We start from the raw sequence: 20,465 nt of genomic DNA, 5'->3' as shown, positions 1-20,465 counted from the left end.
CCCACATATAGTCGCTACCCTGTGGGGCCCTGGAAGGGCTATGGCCAAGGAGCATGGATATTCACATACGCGCCCTCCTGGCGTAATAGGTTTGGGGCGACTCCCTGAGGGGGCTATGGCTCAGGGAGCGTGGGTACCCTGCCTATCCTGAGTAACCCGGAAAAGAATGGGGAATATTGGGTCCCTGAAGCTACACCAGGGAGCCTGCTGGCCCATCCTTGCACTGCAGTTGGGGTGACCCCCTGGGGGGCTATGGACCTGGGGGGTGTGGATACCTTTCTGTAACCCCCAACGTTTTATCGGCGAGATGGGGACAGGGCCTCTGTGGTGAGATCAGAGACCCCTGTGCACCCAGGCAATAACAGGACTATTGCTGTCATGGTTCGGGAGGCGCCCCCTGAAGCTACCCCAGGGCGCATGGTACTCAGCAAGAAAAGGAAAATTGTGCTTTACTTTGCGCGGCCCCTTATGGAAGAAAGTGGGTCACGCCTGTCTCACAAGTCCTCACGGGATGGCGTTTTTTGCTCTAAAGGAGACCGCGTGGTGATGGACTTTGTGCGTTAAAATGGCGGCTCCAGATCACTGGGGGCCGCATGGACTTTTATCTACCTCAAAATGGCGCTTCCCGCCTTACCAGGGAAGACATGTGCTTATCTGCAAAAGTTGCATCCACTTGCAAGCTTTTGCTGCTCTACAGTTTGCAGAAACAGCGGGAACCACTGAAATCCCTCCCCCTTTGCTTGCTCTGGATTGGACTTTACTGTTTACCAGGTGGAGGAGCTGGGTGTGCCTTGAAGGAGCACACAGGAAGTGAGGATACACATGTACTCCAGAAACAGCAGTTGTGCCTTTACTGTTGTCTGCTGCCTACACCTATGGGGAACCAAGGACAGATCTATGAACTGACCAGGAGTCCACATCATTAGGGACTCCCTGAGAACCAACTGCTCGGGATCTGCCCGTTATATGACTACCCAGGTGGCTCACTTCATCTGCTGGGAAGTTGCTCCGCTTGTGGTGTGCCTTATCTGCGGGCTAAGATAGATGGCCCCACCGAACCAGACCTTGCAATGAGCACTGGGGAGCTGCGCACCTTATACACCCTGGTGCGTAAGTTGTCTCAGTTGGCTCAAGCATCTGCCGACAACGCTGCACACCATTACATCGCGATGGTATATGAACTCTTTTATCCAGACCTACAAGTGGTGTCGACTTACCCCTCATCCAGGTCCAGCATGGACATCCCCATCGTCCGGCATGGCGGCTGGAAGGAAGGCTCCCTGCTTGGGCCTTGGGCCCACTGCCTGGGTAACCGCATTCAATAGAATACCTGATCCTCCTCCATCTCCGGAGCCGTCCTCGTCTGCACCTGTGCCAGCGGCGCTGAGTGTTCTGCCGGCAGAGATATGTGGTACCGCCTCACGCCCATACTGTGAGGTGCGTTCTACTGCCGCTCCGGTAAGCCGCTCTGAGAGGGAGGAATCCTCCATCGAGCCTGCTGTTCCCGCCACCCCAGAGGTATCGGCCGATACCTCCCACGTACCCGATGTTGCTGTGACCAGACTTGCTGTTGCTGAAGACAGTGAGTCGCTTGTTCTATCTTCAGATCCCCGCTGGGATCAAGCCCAGAAAGCTGCGGAGCTGTACTTGCGGCGCCAGCAGGAGATGTGCGAGGCCCGTGCTCGTGCCCTCTCCTACATGAGAGCTGCGGAACGCCACTACGACGAGATGATGTTGCAGAGTCCATTGTCGGGAGAAGTGCCGGCCGGCACCACCCCTGATGACTACCATCCACTCTGTTACCATTGCTGCTCCACCACCGGGAGATGAGAAGGCCGCCGAGTCACCCGGCCGGGTGAGCTCCAGTGATATCCAGGCCACTCCGTTGAGTGCTACTGATTAGAACGATCCTTTCCTCCTACGCTGTAGGGAGCGGAAGGAAGCCCGAGATGATCGCCAGGTCCAAGAGCTGGCTGTAGCCCGCTACGTTAAGGCCAAAGGGAGGGGCAAATTGAACTTGACACAGGACTGTGCCATTGCTCCTCCCGGGGAGAATTCCCTAAATATGCCCCCTCGAGACTTTGGTGAGGCCCCCTTGTCACCGGCGGCCCCAGTCCCTGAGTCATCTGCCCCTTCTGCCCTGCCTTCCCCGTCAGTCACCAGTCCCAAGATACGACCCCTGACCCCCAGGACTTTAACACCAGTGAGTCCCGTGGCTCCAAATTAACACTATGATTTATTGTCCAATATGCCTGTGTCACTTTTGGAGGGTGTTGTTCAGTGGGGGGATTTTGATGGTGAGGGGATGTGCTTATCAAATGCTGAAAATGTACTGTCTCCTGTTAGAGAGGAGGCAGAAGGAATCCATATGTGGGACGGTCCTCTGTTCTGGGTGCTACCTGGCACCGCAACTGATAGAAGCCTGGTAAAGTTTAGCCGTGCAGCTCGAGTAATAGTGCACAGGTTCAGGAAGATGGGATATGAGTTTCCATATCTTCCTGAGAAATTGATGCGAAATGTAGAAACTCACCGCCTAGAGTGGGTGAAAGAGGCCATTATTGCCTACCTTGGGACCTATGCAAGAGATCCTGCTTATGTGGATCTAGATAGAGCTCCACAACTTCAAAAATTATGGATGATAGGCCGAGATATCTATCTAGACAGAGTGGAGTATATATCAGAATATGGCAAACGCAGGTGCTATTCTGTAAAAGTACCTGATGGCAATGGTAAAATGGTCAGGAAGACTGACCTAGCTCATTATTATTGATGTGTTTCTCGTACTACAGAGGTAGTAAATGTTTTGTTCATTCACTGTGTATCATGTTGTATCATGTATCTGTGATATGCAGTGTTATTTGGGTTCTGTTAGCTGAAGTGTACAGTGTTGCATTTCAGCTCATGTTGAATTTACAAGTGTTGCACTGCAAGGTAAGGTTATACCTGCTGTAGTCCCAAGCCAGGACGGTTGGGGTTTTACCAGAGGGAGAATGTAACATCGCCTCCCGGCAGTTACTTCTTTGTCTGGGACTTTTCCTCTGTCAGTCCTGTTAGAACAGGCAGTGGAAAGGTTAATTCCTTCAAAAGGCATGTATGTGTATTCAGCCTTGAATATGTAGCCATAGTCAAGAGCGGGCCTTGCAACCTGAGGTTTGTCAATCAAAGGGGTGGATATTGGTTGGAACGCGGCCAATCTGTATCCGGCTTTGTCTTGTAATGATTCAAAGTAAGAGACACTCCCCTGAGATGTCCAAATTGAGACACACCTCCTAAATTAAGGTTCAGTTAGTTGGAAGAGAGGAGTCTGAGATCTGCTTGCAGAGAGGAGTGATTACAGGGACTCTCTCTCTCTCCCTCCACCCATGCTGGGCTGGAGGGAGAGGGCCAAGAAGAAGAGATGCTAGCCAGGGCTTTGAGCTATGGAGTCAGGAAGGATGCTGATGATACTGTGCTGCCATACTACTGCTATGCAGTGATGCTGTGCTGTGACACTGGAATAAAGCTAAGAGAAAAATACTGCTGTGTGGAATTTCTGTCTTTGGTAAATGAAGAGTGTCAGTGGGGGTCCCTCCTCTGAAGACACCAGAGGATCCCTACTGGCTGGAGGCGCTGCTACTACCCAGAGATGACCCAATCAAGGTAACCTGTCTCAACCCCTGTCCCTGTCCTGTCTCTCCCCACACCACCGCAGAGCCTCAGCCCTCCTGTTACCTGCAGGTTCAGCACCAAAACCCCTGTGTAACCAGCAAATGAGTGTACCCCCCCAGATCACTTAGGGGGGATGGGATAAAAGGGTTACACTTATGTAAAGGTAGGTTATGTCCAGCAGCTGTGGAAATGGTCTTAAAGCAGCTGATGGCCGTGAGATCCTCCTCAGTAACAATGGGATCAAGTGAACCTCTCCAATGATAGTAAAAAAAAAGAGATGTTAACATAGTGTAATAATGTTTTATTTGAATAACTAAGGATAGATACAAATGGAGATGCACCCACATGCGCTCCATTTTAAAGTCGTCACAGCTGGGGCGGGAAGGTCTCTGTCCAATGTGGCGCAAGCTCCACAGGCTGATAACCCTACGCGTTTTGCAGAGATATGCTACTTCATCAGGTGGTAATGACTTGGCCCATATATCTAAAGTGCAGTTTAAACTATGTTTATATATTAAATGAGAATAACACTTACATTCTACATGGAGCGTTAAATACATAGTATCAAATAGTATAATGCAAAGAGATTGCGGGTGCGCCATGGAGTCAAACACCCGACCCTTAGAAAAGAGCACTTTGATCCATGGAGCAGACGCAGCTTCAACAACGCATAAATGTCATCCATAAATATATACAGGTGCGCCGACGAGTATTCTAAAACTCTCGTATCCGAGTCAGTTTCTACAAGGAGTCTCCTCGCCGCTCTCAGCCTGGAAATTCACAGGTCCGGCATACAAGAAACATCTCATAGGATGGTGTCTTGCATGGACCAAGAAGCAGCTCAGCCTTTCTCCGTATCTCCCAACGCATTTTATAACGGCAGTGACTTAATTACCTGAGTGCCAGTTATGTAGAATATATAAAATAATAATAATGAGATTAAATCTACTGTATGTAACTTTATATAGTATTTTTTTGTAGGATGTCAACTTTCAGTACATTTATAATGTCGCACCTCACTGAAACATTTACGAACCATTTTCTACCATACATATTTTAACTATACTGTGTTACGAAAAAGATCTGGAGCAAAAAATTAAATTAACATGATATATTACTAATTAGTGGTTGATTAGAGAACTGGAGATACGATTATCCTAGATATTCATGCCGTAAACGTAGATTACTGTAATAAATGTCATGATAAAGTGCAATGATGGATAGCAAGGCCTTTAAACATGTGCCAAATGTTAGCTATGGGGGAGTGCAACTGTCAAGTGGTTAAGATTAAATCAAAGGGAGTCTTACTGTACATCAATGCATATTGTGGAGGAGTCATTTAGAACCAAGCTATGCTACCAGCTACAATTATAATCTAATAATGATAATATTGGAACTGCTGTATTGAGTAAGCATTGAAAATCAAAAAGCTGGACTTCTTTGTTTTGCTTCCATGTCTACTGTTTGTATGTGCTTTCATTGTCTTGTTACACTGCCACCTTAAACACTGGCCACATTTATTAAACATATTTACTATATCACCATATTTACTTGGTCAATGTATTTACCTTAAACATGTATTTTCCTGAACACTGTGCACAGCAGTTACCTTGGTACTGGACATAATGTATTGAAGAATATTGAAACTAATTTAATGGTATTTAAACAGCAGTAATACTACTACAGAGTATTATTGCCTTGGTTTTTACGCGTACAGTATGAGGTTTTAATTTTATTTTATTCAAATTTGTTGTGCATAAAATATCTAATTTATATGTATATTTTGCCAATAAGATACTTCTGCAAAAGTGCAATAAAATACTTTTGTAATTGATCTTTCCTGTCCTGTGAGAGTTCGATGCAGCCAGGTTGCCTGTAAAAGATGCCATGGATATATTGCGTTGAAATATATAGTTGGCATGTATCAATTTGTATAAACCCCTTAGCAGCTAATGTACAGTAATGTGATCATGAAAGCATGGCAAGTGCATCAATCCTTATTTAATATAAACATTTATACAAATGAACAAATACAATAATAGTAATAAAATAAATATTATGGTTTAGTTTTCATGTTCCCACAATGACAGAAAATATACTAGAAAGTGTATACTAGAAAGTGTACTTTTTTTCAATGGCAGCTTCTGACTGCCTCCTATCTGTGTTGAAAAGTGCAACCACAAAAGGAACAACTATGGAATGGGTACATCAAACTGAGTTTACCTAAAAATGCAGTATTATCACAAAAAAAAGAGCGTTTTTTTAATGTGCAATACATCAACGTTACACAAATACCACACTTTTTATCGGATCCATAAAAAGCATCGGATCTGGTAAAAAAAAAAAACAACAAAAAAAACAATAGTCATAATACTGAATTTTTGGGTATTATCATGCTATACATCTGTAGCCCTAGTAAGAAATTGGGCTATAGTTCTATCCTCCTCCTGGTATAATCTCTGGTAAGGGCAGGTTGCCAGGAGTTATCATGGGTTTCCCCCACTTCAAGCAGTTGCCCTGAATGGTGGAGGTAGGTCACCTGACCCTGTGTCCAATCAAGAGACACAGGGGTGGTGCCTGCTGAGATCATAAAGAGCAGTGCATTTCCTATTTAGTGAGATAAGTGAGCACCGAGATAAATGGTGGGCACCGTTATTTACAGGGTATCATGAGGGGATGGACCGCACCAGATTTGTATTGATAAAGAAAGATATTGTAGATCACTGGTGGGACACAGGCACCTATTCTCCACAGGAGGTTCTCGATGAGTTAGATAACAGGTGGAGAGAAATTATGCAAAAAGTGATAACCCCAAAGGCTCATCTATTCTGTATGATGATATTGCGCCTGAGGAGCCAAAGTTCTGGGTACTGCCAGGAAAGGCTGTGAACTGGAACCTTGTCAAGTTAAGTAGGGCAGACAGAGCCATAGCGGCGAGATACCGGTAATCTCATGGATATTAGTTTCCATACGTGCCAGAGCCGATAATGCAGGAGATAGAGGACCAGAGAGACACCTGGCTCCGAGATGCAGTCCTTGAGCACTTAAGAATTAAGTTTGGTAGCACTGCCTACATAAGGGAAGACAAAATATGTTCTGTGATGAAATCTTGGAGTACAGACAGGAACATATTTATGCATAATATCCTGTACAGACCGGAGAATGGGCCTGTGCAACCCTTCTTTGTTAAGATAGTGGCTCACAACGGGCAGGAAGTGAAGAAGCCTGATCCCCGTCATTACTATTAAGTTAGGGTTCACCATGTTGGGAGCTTCCCCTGTGTTGTCGCCATCATGGATGTTACAGTCTTGTGTACACAATATTATTAACTATGTTTTGTATGTTCACAGATTGTTCACCTGCAGGATGGTCCAGCAAATTAGGTCCAAGTGGGGACCATTGGATTCCACCTGAGGGAGAGTGTAGCCCTGGTAAGAAATGGGGCTATAGTTCTATCCTCCTCCTGGTATAATCCCTGGTAAGGGCAGGTTGTTAGGAGTTATCATGGGTTTCCCCCACTTCAAGCACATGCCCTGAATGGTGGAGGTAGGTCACCTGACCCTGTGTCCAATCAAGAGACACAGGGGCGGTGCCTGCTGAGATCATAAATAGCAGTGCATTTCCTATTTAGTAAGACAAGTGTTAGAGTGAGAAGTGTGTTAGAGGAGTGATCAGCTCATGAGTAGAGCCGATATAGCTAGTAAGTTATAGGTGGACCAAATACCTCTCACCCTGCTTAGGGGGTGAGGGAAGAGCTAGCCCCACTCTGGATGCCCTTTGGTCCAGAGTGGCGGCAGGGATCATCACAAGGGAGAAGAACAGTTAGTGGACTGTGCATCACTGTACCAGTCTGCTGCTGCTGCTGCCAAGAGAATAAAGAGACTGCTGGTTTTAAAGATAACCTTGTGTGAGACTGGAATCGCTCATCCCTGTGATGAATCTCTGTGGTAAGGATTCCACCCCGCATTCTTGGGGCTTACTATAGATGGAGGCGCTGCACCATTGAACGAGAACGAAGGCATTCACCCCAGTAACCTGTTCCTGTTGTCCCCCATGTCCTCGCGGGAGACTCAGGCCCTCCTGTTGTCAGCAGGTATGCACAACACAGAGACATATAGCCAGACCCCAGAACACCTTAGGGGGCCTGATCTGTGATTGGGGGGGGATAGAGGGGCTAGACATCACATGTCAAAATGTATCAGAATGGGAATAATGCGAGAAATAACACTATTTTGTTATCAACGTCTCCAGGCTGGTGTTAGCCCTAGCGTGCCTATTTATACTGTATAATGGACAATATACTGCCCATTATATAATAGGCAAGATAAGCTACACTGACCTGAAAGAGGTAATAAAATATAACTTTTAATACATTACAGGAAATATTAACATCATAGCATTTGCAGTTTTCCCAATAGGATCGTTAGGCCCGATGCTAGGGTGGCAAAATTGGGCGTGGCAAAAATGTCCAAATGTATATATATTTTTGCCACGCTCTCAGCCCTATCGGACCTAATGGGAAGTCATTTATCTTTTGCGGCCGGCTCCGTTCCCTGTTGCCCTCCTCCTCCTTCTGAACCACAGTGTCAAATGATGCCGTGGACGTCACCAACATGACGTCACGGCGTCTCGTTGCCATTTGAATGACTGATGGCAGGACATCACGTTACCATGGTATACCGTCCGCGGCGTAATTTGATGCTCCAGTTCAGAAGGAGGAGGGGGCGGCAGCTTAGGAGGCGACTGCAACAACCTAGGGGCCAGATTTTTAAATCCGCTGCTGCCCCTTAGTAAGCAAAGTGGTTAACTAGTCATAGGTTTGAATAGCTAGCTGGCCCCAAAGGGTTATAAATGGGTTAAAAAGGGGTTAAAATCAACATAAAACAACACTACCTACTCCCTTTGGCCACCTTAGTATCTAGTAAAGAATTTCCATGAAATGCTTTACTAACCGCTAAGGTAATGAAGGGGTTCACCCGTAATAACACCCCACAGGGGGCCGAATCCACCCTCCATGGGCCATCCCCCCTCCCTACCACTATGCTCTAGAGTAATGGGCAATAGTCAATTTGACATACACTGTTTTAGCAAGCTCAAAACCCCAACCTACTGCATTATATATACTGTATTTATTTGTGTCGATGGGAGTGCTACTTGGATAGTGACCTAAAGTCATTTTTTTTGCATATTTTTGCCATAGCCAGATTAGCTGACTCTAACGTCAATTAGCTGGACTTAGCCATGCATAACCTCTGTCCACAGAGCCTTATAAGTCTGAAGACTATACTTCCACAGACAAACGGGGATTACTGAAGGGCCAAAGTTTTTACTATATGCCCTTGCTTTCGTCTTCTTATGAATAAGAAAACCAGTGTGGCTGCATATGGCTACATACTTTTTTCTATAGTAATTTATAACAGTCAAACTTTTCAGGGTATTTTCCCTCTGAAACCTCCTGACCTTAACTCGCCTCTGAGGCTCTTTATGATCTCAACCTGGATAATTTCTCTAAAGACTTCCTGTCGGTTTAACCTGCCACTGAGACCTCCTTTTAGATCTTTAACCCTTATACCTGGAAATATCCCTCCTATGATCCTCCCATTATACCCGGTTTTACAGAAAGATGTCTGGCAGATATTTGGTAAGTTCAAAATCGGATGGTGTTAACATAAGGGGACCCAACATATCAACACATCATCTTATCCAAACACCCACTGATAGAGATTTGAAAAAAGGTCTCTTACCTTATTTTGAGGTGCCTCAGATTCGGGCAAAATTTCAGTCAACACTCCTGGGATCCTCACGAAATTTTAGCCATCTCGGTCACGGCACCAAATTGTGGAAGAAACAAAGCTTCACCCTTGTTTTAAGATAACAGTCTGCGAGAGACTTTTATTATTGTGTAGCTACAGTACAGCAAGAGATACATATGCACAGCCAGACCGGAGTCTGATAAACATAAGCACTGAATCTTTATCTTTGTGCCTCTATTTTTATAGCAAGCAAACCAGGTGTGATCCCATGATCGTATACCGGTAGTTAAACAAATTAGCATATGTTCTTTTAATGTATCAAATATTCACCAGCTTGTAGCCATAGAGTCATGCACATTCCTTTATCGTTACTAAGGAAGAGGTTAAAAAAGCTAACACTATCCTAGTTATACACTATTGTATGCTCAAGAGGTACAAAGGCATTGAAAAGCAATACATTGCTAATAACAAATGTATACAAGTGGTTAACCTTCCCTCCCAGGTCCCCTCAGAAGGCTTAATCTCTGACACCGGGACACTTACCCCCTTCCTACTATCCTTCTCCCCTTCCTACTATCCTTCTCCCCTTCCTACTATCCTTCTCCCCTTCCTACTATCCTTCTCCCCTACCCCCTTGTATATCATAGCCTATGGACTATTAGACATTTAAACCTGTCAAAACAGTTAAATCCATGGTCTTGGTGACCTTATTTAATCTGGAACCCTGCTCATCCCTCAGTGTTGATAGTAGAAATGAGTCATCAAATCAATGAATAATCATATTTTCTATCATTTTAATTATTTCTGCTCCATAGTTACATAGTAGATGAGGTTGAAAAAAGACATATGTCCATCGAGTTCAACCTATGTTAAAGTTAGACAACAGATACTTACATGTATCCTAAACTTACATTTACAGTATATTTCTCCAGAGGAAGACAAACAAAATACCAAGTGAAACATTATCCAATTATGTCACATAAGGTGAAAAATACATTCCTTCCTGACTCATAATAATGGCGATCAGATTGCTCTCCTGGATCAACATCCTTCCCATGTATACTTATTTGGTATATTCCTGTATACTTTTTCTTTCTAAAACGATGTCCAACATTTAAAAAAAATATCTATTGTATCTGCCATTACCGTCTCTATGGGTAACGTATTCCACATTTTAACTGCCCTTAATAGTAAAGAACCCTTTCCTTTGTTTCTGTGAAATCTCCTTTCCTCCAACCTTAAGGGATGATCCAGTGTCATTTGTACTGCCCTTATGATGAATAGTTACAGTATTGTGAAAGTTCCCTGTATTGACATATATATATAAAGGTCAATGCATATATATATATATATATATATATATATATATATATATATATATATATATATATATATATATCTAAAAAAAAAATATATATATATATATATATATATATATATATGATGAATAGTTACAGTATTGTGAAAGCTCCCTGTATTGACCCTTATATATAAATATGTATATATATACATATTTATATATAAGGGTCAATACAGGGAGCTTTCACAATACTGTAACTATTCATCATATATATGTGTGTGTGTGTGTGTGTGTGTGTGTGTGTGTGTGTGTGTGTGTGTGTGTATATAGTTATCATATCCTCTTTTATATGCCTCCTTTCTATTGTAAACAAATCTAATTTAGCTAGCATTTCCTCATAAGTCAGATTTTCGATCCCCTTTAATAATTTGGTGTCTCTTCTCCGTACTTTTTCTAGTTCTATAGGGGCTTATGCAGGAAAGGTTCATAATTGTCTAAACAGACATACAATTTTTTTTTTTTAAATACATGGTCCAATTTATTTATTTATTTAGGACAATCAATATTATTATCAACTTACAGTCTGATTAGTAAAATAATGAATATAGGGAACCAACATTTGGTCAGAGCAAGTCAACAAGTTTTTTAATTACAAAATAATTCTATCCAACTATTTTAATGACCGTAAGAAAACAAACCATATACAGTAGCTACCTTGGTAATTTTGTCAATCAGCCACGCCTATTTTCAATTGAAAGTCGAAATGTCAACAGTGACATCTGCCTCCGGAGATTGGCTCTAGTTTAAAAGAGGATGTTTGCATTCTTCCTGTCCTGCTCAGCCCTCATACTTTAAACGCTCTGCAAACTATACCAGCAAAATGCCTAGCTGTTTGCTTTGTTATGTGCCTACTTGTGTCTGCTTCAAAGGCATTGCTATATCCAGGCCAGTACATTAGATATTGATTGTTGCATGATCATGACTCCTTTCGATTATACATTGTTCTAAATAGATACTTTCAAATAGTTTCCATGGCGCTCATAGCTATTGTACTTCATCTCTACGGCTAATATTAAATGTCTAATATATGTAACGGGTATTCCCCCCCACCCAATAGCAGATATAGTGTGAGTGTGGAGAACCTACAGTTACCAGGTGTGGTGCTTTACCTGGTAGGCTCACAGGAGGGCTGAGCTTCTGCCACGGAGAACCTGGGGCAATTATATTAGGAGTAACCCTGTACTCGGTGCAGCGCCTCCACCTGCGATGGTTCCCAGCAGAGCAGGAATTGTTCCTCGCAGGACACATACAAATACTCAGCACACCGTATGTGTAACCAATAATGCTTTTACTAGCGTGATCGTACTCAAGCATAACACTCATAAATCAACAGGTGTCCCTCCCTAGAGGAGACACTAACTAACGCTTCGCGCAGGACGCTACCTTCCCTCACACCTGCTCCGGATGATCCCACCCAGTGTCCAGTAACCCCACACAGTGTCCCGCACTCTTCCAGAGAGAGGATATGTGTGACTGTGCAGTCACTAATGAAACTAGTAGGATCGTTGGTGCACTTGTTGATAAGGATTACCTGCCGAGCACTCCAGTGCTCGGGCCTGCAACTGGCTTCACAAAGGATCAGACGAGCTCCTACATGACATCCAGGATCCACCCGCGTGGTGATCTGTCAGGGGCGATCCAACCCTGAAGATAGTCCAGCTCTCTTTAATGGCGGAGACTTGAGCCCAAGTCTCTCAGCAGGAAACGCAGCGTCCGCTGTGTCCCTAACTAGCAAAGGGCTAATGGGGCAGGGTCCCTAACCTAGGGCCTGTCCTTATAGCACTGCAACCTTAAGTGTCTTCAGGGGAAACTCATAGGGACCTACGGGGTGCCTGTCCTATGCAGGTGGGTCACTGACCCCCTGCACCCACACTAACTCTCCCGTACCACCCGGGTCCCCTCTGACTAACTTCTACCTAATACTCCACACCTGCAGCAACGTACTGCAACCTGCTTGGTGCCTGCAGCGAATGCGCTGCACACACACAATGCCCTCTTGTCAGCACTCACAGCACTGACAGTCGTGACACTGACAAGACGCACACACACGAACCTAAGGGCAGGGTCCCTAACCTGGGGCCGTCCCTTATTAATTACCCACTAACCTGGTGGGGAGTTGGGGCCTGTCTGGGACCTGGGAAACCTTACCTGGTGCAGGAGCTTCACTCGCTCCCTACACCCTTCCTTCCCCTTCTTGCTCCCAGCTCCAACTGCCATTCTCAGCACGTGAAATGTATCTTTTCCTCTCTGTGCAGGGAGATACTCCAGCCCTATTGGCTCCCTGGCATCACGTGGGGCGCAGCTGAGGCTCATGGGACTTGTAGTCCCTTTCAAGAGCCTTCCCTGGTAGGCTAGGGTTCGCGCGCTCCTGTCTGCGCATGCGCTACCTGTCTGTGGGCCTCCCAGCACTTCTGCCTCCTGCGCATGCGCAACGCAACCCGCAATGGCGGCGTCCTTCACCGCGTGCCGCCGGGACCGTCGCAACGCCACTGCGGCTTAGCAACGGCCCGCACGCGTCCCCGGCAACCGGCTGCCTCCCTTAGATAGCACGCTACTCGCGTACATGCCCCCTCACCTCCTCGCGAGCAGCGGCGGTGAGCACCAGAAGGGGGGGGGGGGGTCAGCAACGGAAGGGGGAACCTGGCTACATATAATTTGTAGAATCCTTGTTTAAATCCAAACCGTATATAGTTAGCCATCTTCTCATAATTGTTAGTGTACTACCTGAATTGCAAAGATCATCATTTTTAACTTGGGTAATTTACCATAAGAGCATTTTTGAAGCCACATCAAGCACTGCATCCAGGCAACATATTTATTTCCCTTTGGTCTTCATGTATTTTCCAAAATTATAACACCAAAGAGTAGGACTATGATGGTGTGAAGAGACAAGTTCCGCATTTTCCTTTTCTATTTAGCTTTCCTCATCTAAAGGACAGTATGAAGTTGTGTGTCTGTCCTTCGGCAGCGCTGCAATACCCTGCAGATACCCATATCTGTCCTTCTGCATATCCCTGCCTGTACGCCACCAGCAGGGATATACACAGCCAAACCATCACTACAATGAAGTTCCTCAAAGTTGTCTTTCAATAAGGTTTTGATAACAATTTCACTCTTTGCATAAATTAAATATACAAATATGAATAGTTTTAGCACTAGCCTCTGAAGTACGAATGTTAAATAATGTTACTTTTATCCAAGATCACTCAGAGCGACGTAGGCATACTGACATTTTGAGTATGAAAGACCACGACCTGAACCCCATACCATGACTCCTATCCTCTTTGCCTCAATTAGAGGCAACTAAATATAAAATCATCAAAACAATTAGAAAACCCAAATATAACTGAAACATTTTAAATAATTCAACAAGATATGGAGTGAAACACCACAAATTTTCAACAGCAATAAATCACAGCGACACTAAGTCACTCTTGAATTGATCCCCAACTTGAAAGATGGAGCGCAAAGCTTTCTTAGTCAGTGCTATAGCCTATTATCCTCCTAGGGGAAAAGTAAACAAGTGACCCTTAGTCACCCCAAAAATTAGTACATTAATGCAGTAGTCTATATAGAGAAACTAGTACATGTCAGTTATATCCCTGACATTGTCTCCTTGCTCCTATGTATATATTGCCCTTCCCCTGCTCCTTCACTGGGACTGCTGTTCCTTCTACCAGCTCTATCAAGGAACATTGTAATTGGCTGCACCTGCCCCAGGACCTTACAGAACAGCCAGTTACTCACAGCCTTGGCTTGAGCAAGGTATCCTTTCCCTTGTATTTTGTCAAATTAGAAAAATCATTATCCCTTGATATCAGGCTCTGGTGGGATATCATCACCTTAGAATATTATCTCAAAGTGAAGAGGTTACAAAGGGGTCTAAGGATTAAAAAAAAATACCCTCTTTTGGCTTTCAATCCAAAGAATTTGAATATAATTGGGCAAAAATCCTAAACAAGTGCGCTATTAAACTTATGGAGTTGATTATACAATCGAAAATAAATGAAAAAATTGCTTTGGAACAGAATATAACATTTTATAATCCAACCTCGATCAATTTCAACATACAAAAGAATGAAATGCTTTTGATAAGAATCTACCTACTGTAGGCACATCAACACAAGGGGAAAGGATGTTATGCAGAAAAAGCAGAATAAATTTGAAAGCTAACGCACTGATTATGAACGCAACCAAATATATATCTGGCAAAAACCTATGCCCTCAAAGAGTTCAAACAGTTATGAGAATACACCAATGACCAAGGAGGAAGAGAAGACGGAGCACTACATCCCCTGCTTGCTTGAAAAATTAACAAGGTGCGGTCCCACGATAAAAAATAAAGTTTATTGGATCAAGAGAACACAAACAGCACACCTTCGCGTTTCGGGCTACAAACTTGTAGCCCGAAACGCGTAGGTGTGCTGTTTGTGTTCTCTTGATCCAATAAACTTTTTTTATCGTGGGACCGCACCTTGTTAATTTTTGCAAGCAAGCAGTGGCTGTAGTGCTCCATCTTATCTTCCTCCTTGTTCATTGACCCTCACAGGCGGAGGCACACTTTACCCCAGGACCAGTGGACGCACATGGCTTTCATTCATCTACAGGAATCGCACCTCATGTGAGTACATTCCATTGTTTTCTACCTTATATGATTTGGCTATAATTGCTTATTTCACCCCTGTATACTTAGATGTTTTATTAGTGCTGGACACCGGCGTGTGTTTGTTATCCTTACCTCATTGCTACGTGGGATTTCATTTTACCAGCTATACTTCTTTTGGGGTCAGCTTTATCCAGCCTCATCATTGGTTATTGGAGGGGTAATCCACACAAGACTTTGCTTATATATACTGGTATTCATCCTTACTGTTTTGTTTTTAGAGCACCATACATCATTTTTTCTATGAGAATACACCAAGAAGGGATTCCTTTAAAAATATGGATTATTCCAAGAGATCCACACCGCGAAGATTTATATTGAAGAACAAATACTCAGATGTATCACGCTTTTCTGATGCATCAGACAGTGACAACCGGTATCAGACCCTCTCCTTCTCCAGAGGTGAAGATCCCCACTGCCAAGATCATATCCATCGGTATCAATGTAAATTTCAATCAACGCGATATTCATGAAAAAAAAACACACTTTTTCCTCGCCTTCATATTAATATCCAGAGACCAAAATCTCAGGAAGAGGACTAGACATTCAAACAAAAGAAGGTATGACCAACAAAAAAAGGGCTGAAGGAGCGGTTCAGTGAGTAAAGACACCTGGTTCAATTCCTGGTGTCGGCTCCTTGTGACCTGGACAAGCCACTTATCTCCCTGTGCCTCAGGCACCGAAAACATAGATTTTAAGCTCTACGGGACAGGGACTGTGTTTGCAAAATGTCTCTGTAAAGCGCTATGTAAAACTAGCAGCGCTATACAAGAACAAACAATTATTATTATTAAAAAGAAAAAGAACTGCTGATTTCTGAGAACAACATTGCCAATATATCAGGCATTGATCTAACGGAAAGTGAAATTACTCTTCTAAACACAGGACTTAATTCAGAGTCAGGGTCACAGTCTGAGGTCAAGACATGCAGCAAAGGTGCATAGTTGGAGTCACAGTAGGAGGTCATCAACAGAGAATCCACAGGCAAAATTACAGGGAATATGGAGTAACAAAGCTGGGACTGCACCAGTAACACAAACCTTTCTTTGCAACTTCCTGAAGGAAGTGCATACTTAAATAGGAGGATGCCAGGAACCAAGATGGCCACAAACAGCCAAGTGAGAGCAAATTGTTGAAGAAACCCGGACCAGAGCGCAAAACCAAGCATGGTTCATGCCGAATCCTCACACATGTTAAGTTTGAGTCGGTGGATGGCCGTCCAGGATGATATAGCAGAGAGACATTCAAAGATTTTGGTCTTTACAGGAGGTGTAAGGTAGGGGGTTGGAAGATAAATTTGTGTTTTATCAGTATAGAGGTGATATTTTTACTCTAGAGATGTGATAAGGTCACCTAGAGAGAGTCTGTGAAATGAGAAGAGGTCCCAGGACAGACCCCTAGGATACACCCACAAAGATATCAACAGAGGAGGAGGAGCAGGTGTTAGCAAACAAGATACTGAAAATACAATGTAAGAGGTAAGAGGAAATCCAGGATAGAGCTATGCTACAGATACCAAGAGTATGGAGAATGTGAAGGAGAAGAGGGTGATGCACATTATTTAAGGCTACAGAGAGTTTGAGTAATATGAACAGAGTGTAATGACCTTTGGCAGCATGGAGGTCATTAGTTATTTTGTGAGCTCTATTTCGGTGGAGTGAGCAGTGCAGAGGAAAGATTGTAGATGATCTAGGAGAGAATAGGAGGTAAGAAATGGAGCAAGCAAATGCCGGAGAATACATTACAAGACATTCAAGAGGTTTAGAGGCAAAAGACGAGAAGGAGACAGAGTAATAATTAGAGAGACAGGTACGGTTAAGCTTGTTGTTTTTGAGTAAAGGTATAACTGTTGCATGCTTGAAGGAGGTGGGAAAGGTACCAGAGAGGAGGGAGGAGTGTGTGGAGATAAGAGTAGGAGCAGGAAGTTTGAGGAGATGGGAGGGAGTGGGGTCACGGGGGCAAGTAATAGAAGGGGAAGAGGAGATCAGTAGCGGTACATCCTCCTCTGACAAAATAAAAAGATTTAAGGAAGACAGGAGGAGAGTTAGGAAGAGGAGGTGTTGAATATGAGCAGGATACAGAGGGGATGGAATCCACCTTTGTCATGAAATAATAAGCAAAATACTGAAGTGAAATGGAGGAAGAAAAACAGGTAACAGACAGTGGTCTGTGTGGAAAGTCAAAGATATTTCCTCCAGTGGCATTAAGAGGAGAAAATGCAGGAACGGAGCATCGTGTCTTACAGTTTAGCGAGGGGCTCGGGCTAGAAGGGTGAGAGCAGCAGACAGAAATAGAGGTATGTACAGTAAATCAAGAGTAGAGGATAGGGCAGAGTTCTACTTCATTACCAGGTTGTCAGACTCTGTAGTGGAGCAGAGGGACGAGAGGAAGGAGTGCAAAATGGAGTCAAGAGTCGGTAGATTAATGGAATATACTGTAGGTCTCTGCCCAAATTAGTCGTAGGTGGAGAATGGAAGAACAAAGAAAGAAAATGAGATGAGATGATGGTCAGAGAGAGGAAATGGGTAAATGGAGACATCAGAGAGTGAAGTTTTTTGTCAACACGGGGCCCAGGTAGCCAAAGGGAAAGAGGACTCGTCAATATGGCAGTGGAAGTCCCTAAGGAGAAGAGAAGGGTAGTCAGAGCAGAGAAAGAAGGAAAACTTCCACCCCTGTCATCAGGACAAGCAGTGTGGGAGAAAGAAAGGCCACCATAAGAGAAGACAGCTTCCAGTGCAGAGTCAGACTGAGTGAGCTAAGTCTCGGTTATAGCAAAAAGTAGTAGAGAGTGGGAGAAAAATAAGTCATGTACAGAGAGGAAATTGTTAGAAAGGGAGTGTGCATTCCAGAGGGCACAGGAGAAAGGGATAGGGGAGGGAGGTTGACAGAGGATGTGTATGAGGTATGTCTATATAAATTATTCATGGTTCCAACAAAGTTTTATTTCTTTTGCCAGCTATAAAAGTCTAATATTTGCCAAATGTCCATACTTGCATGAAAGTTTCACTAATCTATGCTGAACAGATTGGGTGTTTTTATCAGGAAGCCGATAGGAATGGGCAGACTTACCTCCACCTTTGCCCCAGTCAGCAGGCATCTTCCATACTGTGCTCTGCCAACAACATCCCAATGTTATATAAAATGTTGACTAAAGTAACAATAACAATTTTATATGGCATTGCAGGAATTTATTAATAGTGTATCATTAAATATTTGGTAATAACCTATATCTTGCAGTATTACCATGCCCATTTATATAGGACTGAGAGGTGACGAGGTTAAATTCATAACATTTATTTATTTATTTTAACTGCCTGTTTTTTTTCAGTTAGTTGAGTCAGTTTCCTTCATTTATAATTCATTAAAGTAACATCTTCCACCTTGCACTGCAAATCTAGAATATACAGTACTGTAGGCAATGTGTTCTGGTGTAAAATAAAAGATTACAGACTCCATTCTAGTGTCATGACACCCTCACGCAAAAAAACATAGTTCCGTAAACTAGAAAAAGCCATAAATCCTACATCCATTATGTGTACATGAGAAATTTAAACCAGTAATTTACACTTTAATCTTTTTTTTTTTTTTTATGTTGAAAGCATTTAAACTCAAGCCAGGGAAATGATCCAGATTTCAGTTGCTCAACATTTAGCCGCATGTAGTCATCAAATCAATACTCCAGTCTCAACTTGTGCGCTCTGTTCTGTAATTTAGGAATGTTAATCCAGAATTAGATTGATATTCAGCAATTATTTCACAGTTCTAGTAGTAATGTCCTGGAATCCTGGGGAAGCGTATAATTGTCCTATGCCGTGAGACCGGCAGGAAAATTCTTCAGAAAATAAAAGTGTGCGTAAAAATGAAGAAGTGACCATATTAGGTTTAAAGATCTTTGTACGCTTTCGTTTCTGTTATAGAAAACGGTCATGTGTGTCCAATAGAAGTCTAATCTACGCATATAACTAAATTAATCTAACACTGTTACTTAAGGAACATTGCTGTTACATATAACAGGGGTGCACAAACTTTTCAGTTCTCGCCCCCCCCTTGTACAGTATGCGCTCACCCTTGCCTGCGCACCCCTTCCTTACCTGCTCTCTCTACGTCATATGACGTGCTGTTATTTGACGCCGCGGCATAATTTGACGCCGCGTTGTCATGACGACGCGTCGCTGAAGAGCCGGCTGAGAGCAGGTAAAGGAAATTGCAGAGGCCTCACGCCTCCCCCGGCATTTAATTTACATGCCTGGGGGAAGAGCCGCGCCCCCCAGTTTGCGCACCCCTGACATATAATATAGTGTTAGGCTGCATTACTAATCTGATCCGCCCTACTACAATTAACACACAGCAATGCAAAGCAATACTGGACTTTCTATGACTACACCTACTGTAGGTTAAGCTCCTTACACTACCTGTACTGGAGAACAGATATCCACACATTATTATTATTACTGTTTATCTTTAAAGCGCCAACATATTCCATAGCGCAGTACAGCGGGGGTACAGAGATTTGATAATTACATAAACAGAGTTACATACAAGTACAAATAAGGACAAACAGACACAGAGAGGTAATGAGGGCCAATGTTAAAGCAAAAAAAGTGGCTTCTCGGTGTGGGATAAGAAGACATCTGGATGGAGTCCGTCCCGACAGCTGATCCCATCACACATAAAAAAGATAACCACATGAGCCCCAAAGCCCCGTAAAGCAGCCTATCCCCGGCAAAACCACAGGGAATTATCCCTGATTATACAAGTGGAAAGCACGGGCGACGGAGACAATAAATAAATAAAAAAAAAACACCAACATGCCTGTTGAGTGTACGGAGGGGCTGGCAGACGCGGTGCGGTGGCCATTTTACCCAGGTGACGGCCTGACGCGGCGAAGACCGATGCTCCTCCTAGACCCTCCAGTGTTTGGGTGACCGGGTAAGAAGCTGGACGAGAGGCTGTCTGCTGTTAGTCCGAGCGTGCCTGTGGGTGAGCGGCCGGAGGTTAGCAGGGCTGCAGCGAGGGGTTGAAAAGAGCGGGGGGGTGGCCA

General features: G+C 43.8%; 1 protein-coding gene across 1 annotated transcript in view; it reads right to left on the bottom strand.

Moving 5' to 3' along the window:
• LOC142488095 (uncharacterized) overlaps positions 1-1,249 on the bottom strand; it is a 45,011-nt gene extending 43,762 nt beyond the window's left edge. Inside the window, exon 1 of the mRNA XM_075588470.1 lies at positions 1,218-1,249. Coding sequence (XP_075444585.1) covers positions 1,218-1,249 — 32 coding nt within the window. The remainder of the gene's footprint in view (positions 1-1,217) is intronic.
• Positions 1,250-20,465: the final 19,216 nt, after the last annotated feature.

Source organism: Ascaphus truei, chromosome 2 (genome assembly GCF_040206685.1).
Source record: "Ascaphus truei isolate aAscTru1 chromosome 2, aAscTru1.hap1, whole genome shotgun sequence".
Lineage (NCBI taxonomy): Eukaryota > Metazoa > Chordata > Amphibia > Anura > Ascaphidae > Ascaphus > Ascaphus truei.
This window is presented reverse-complemented; position numbering and strand designations above follow the sequence as displayed.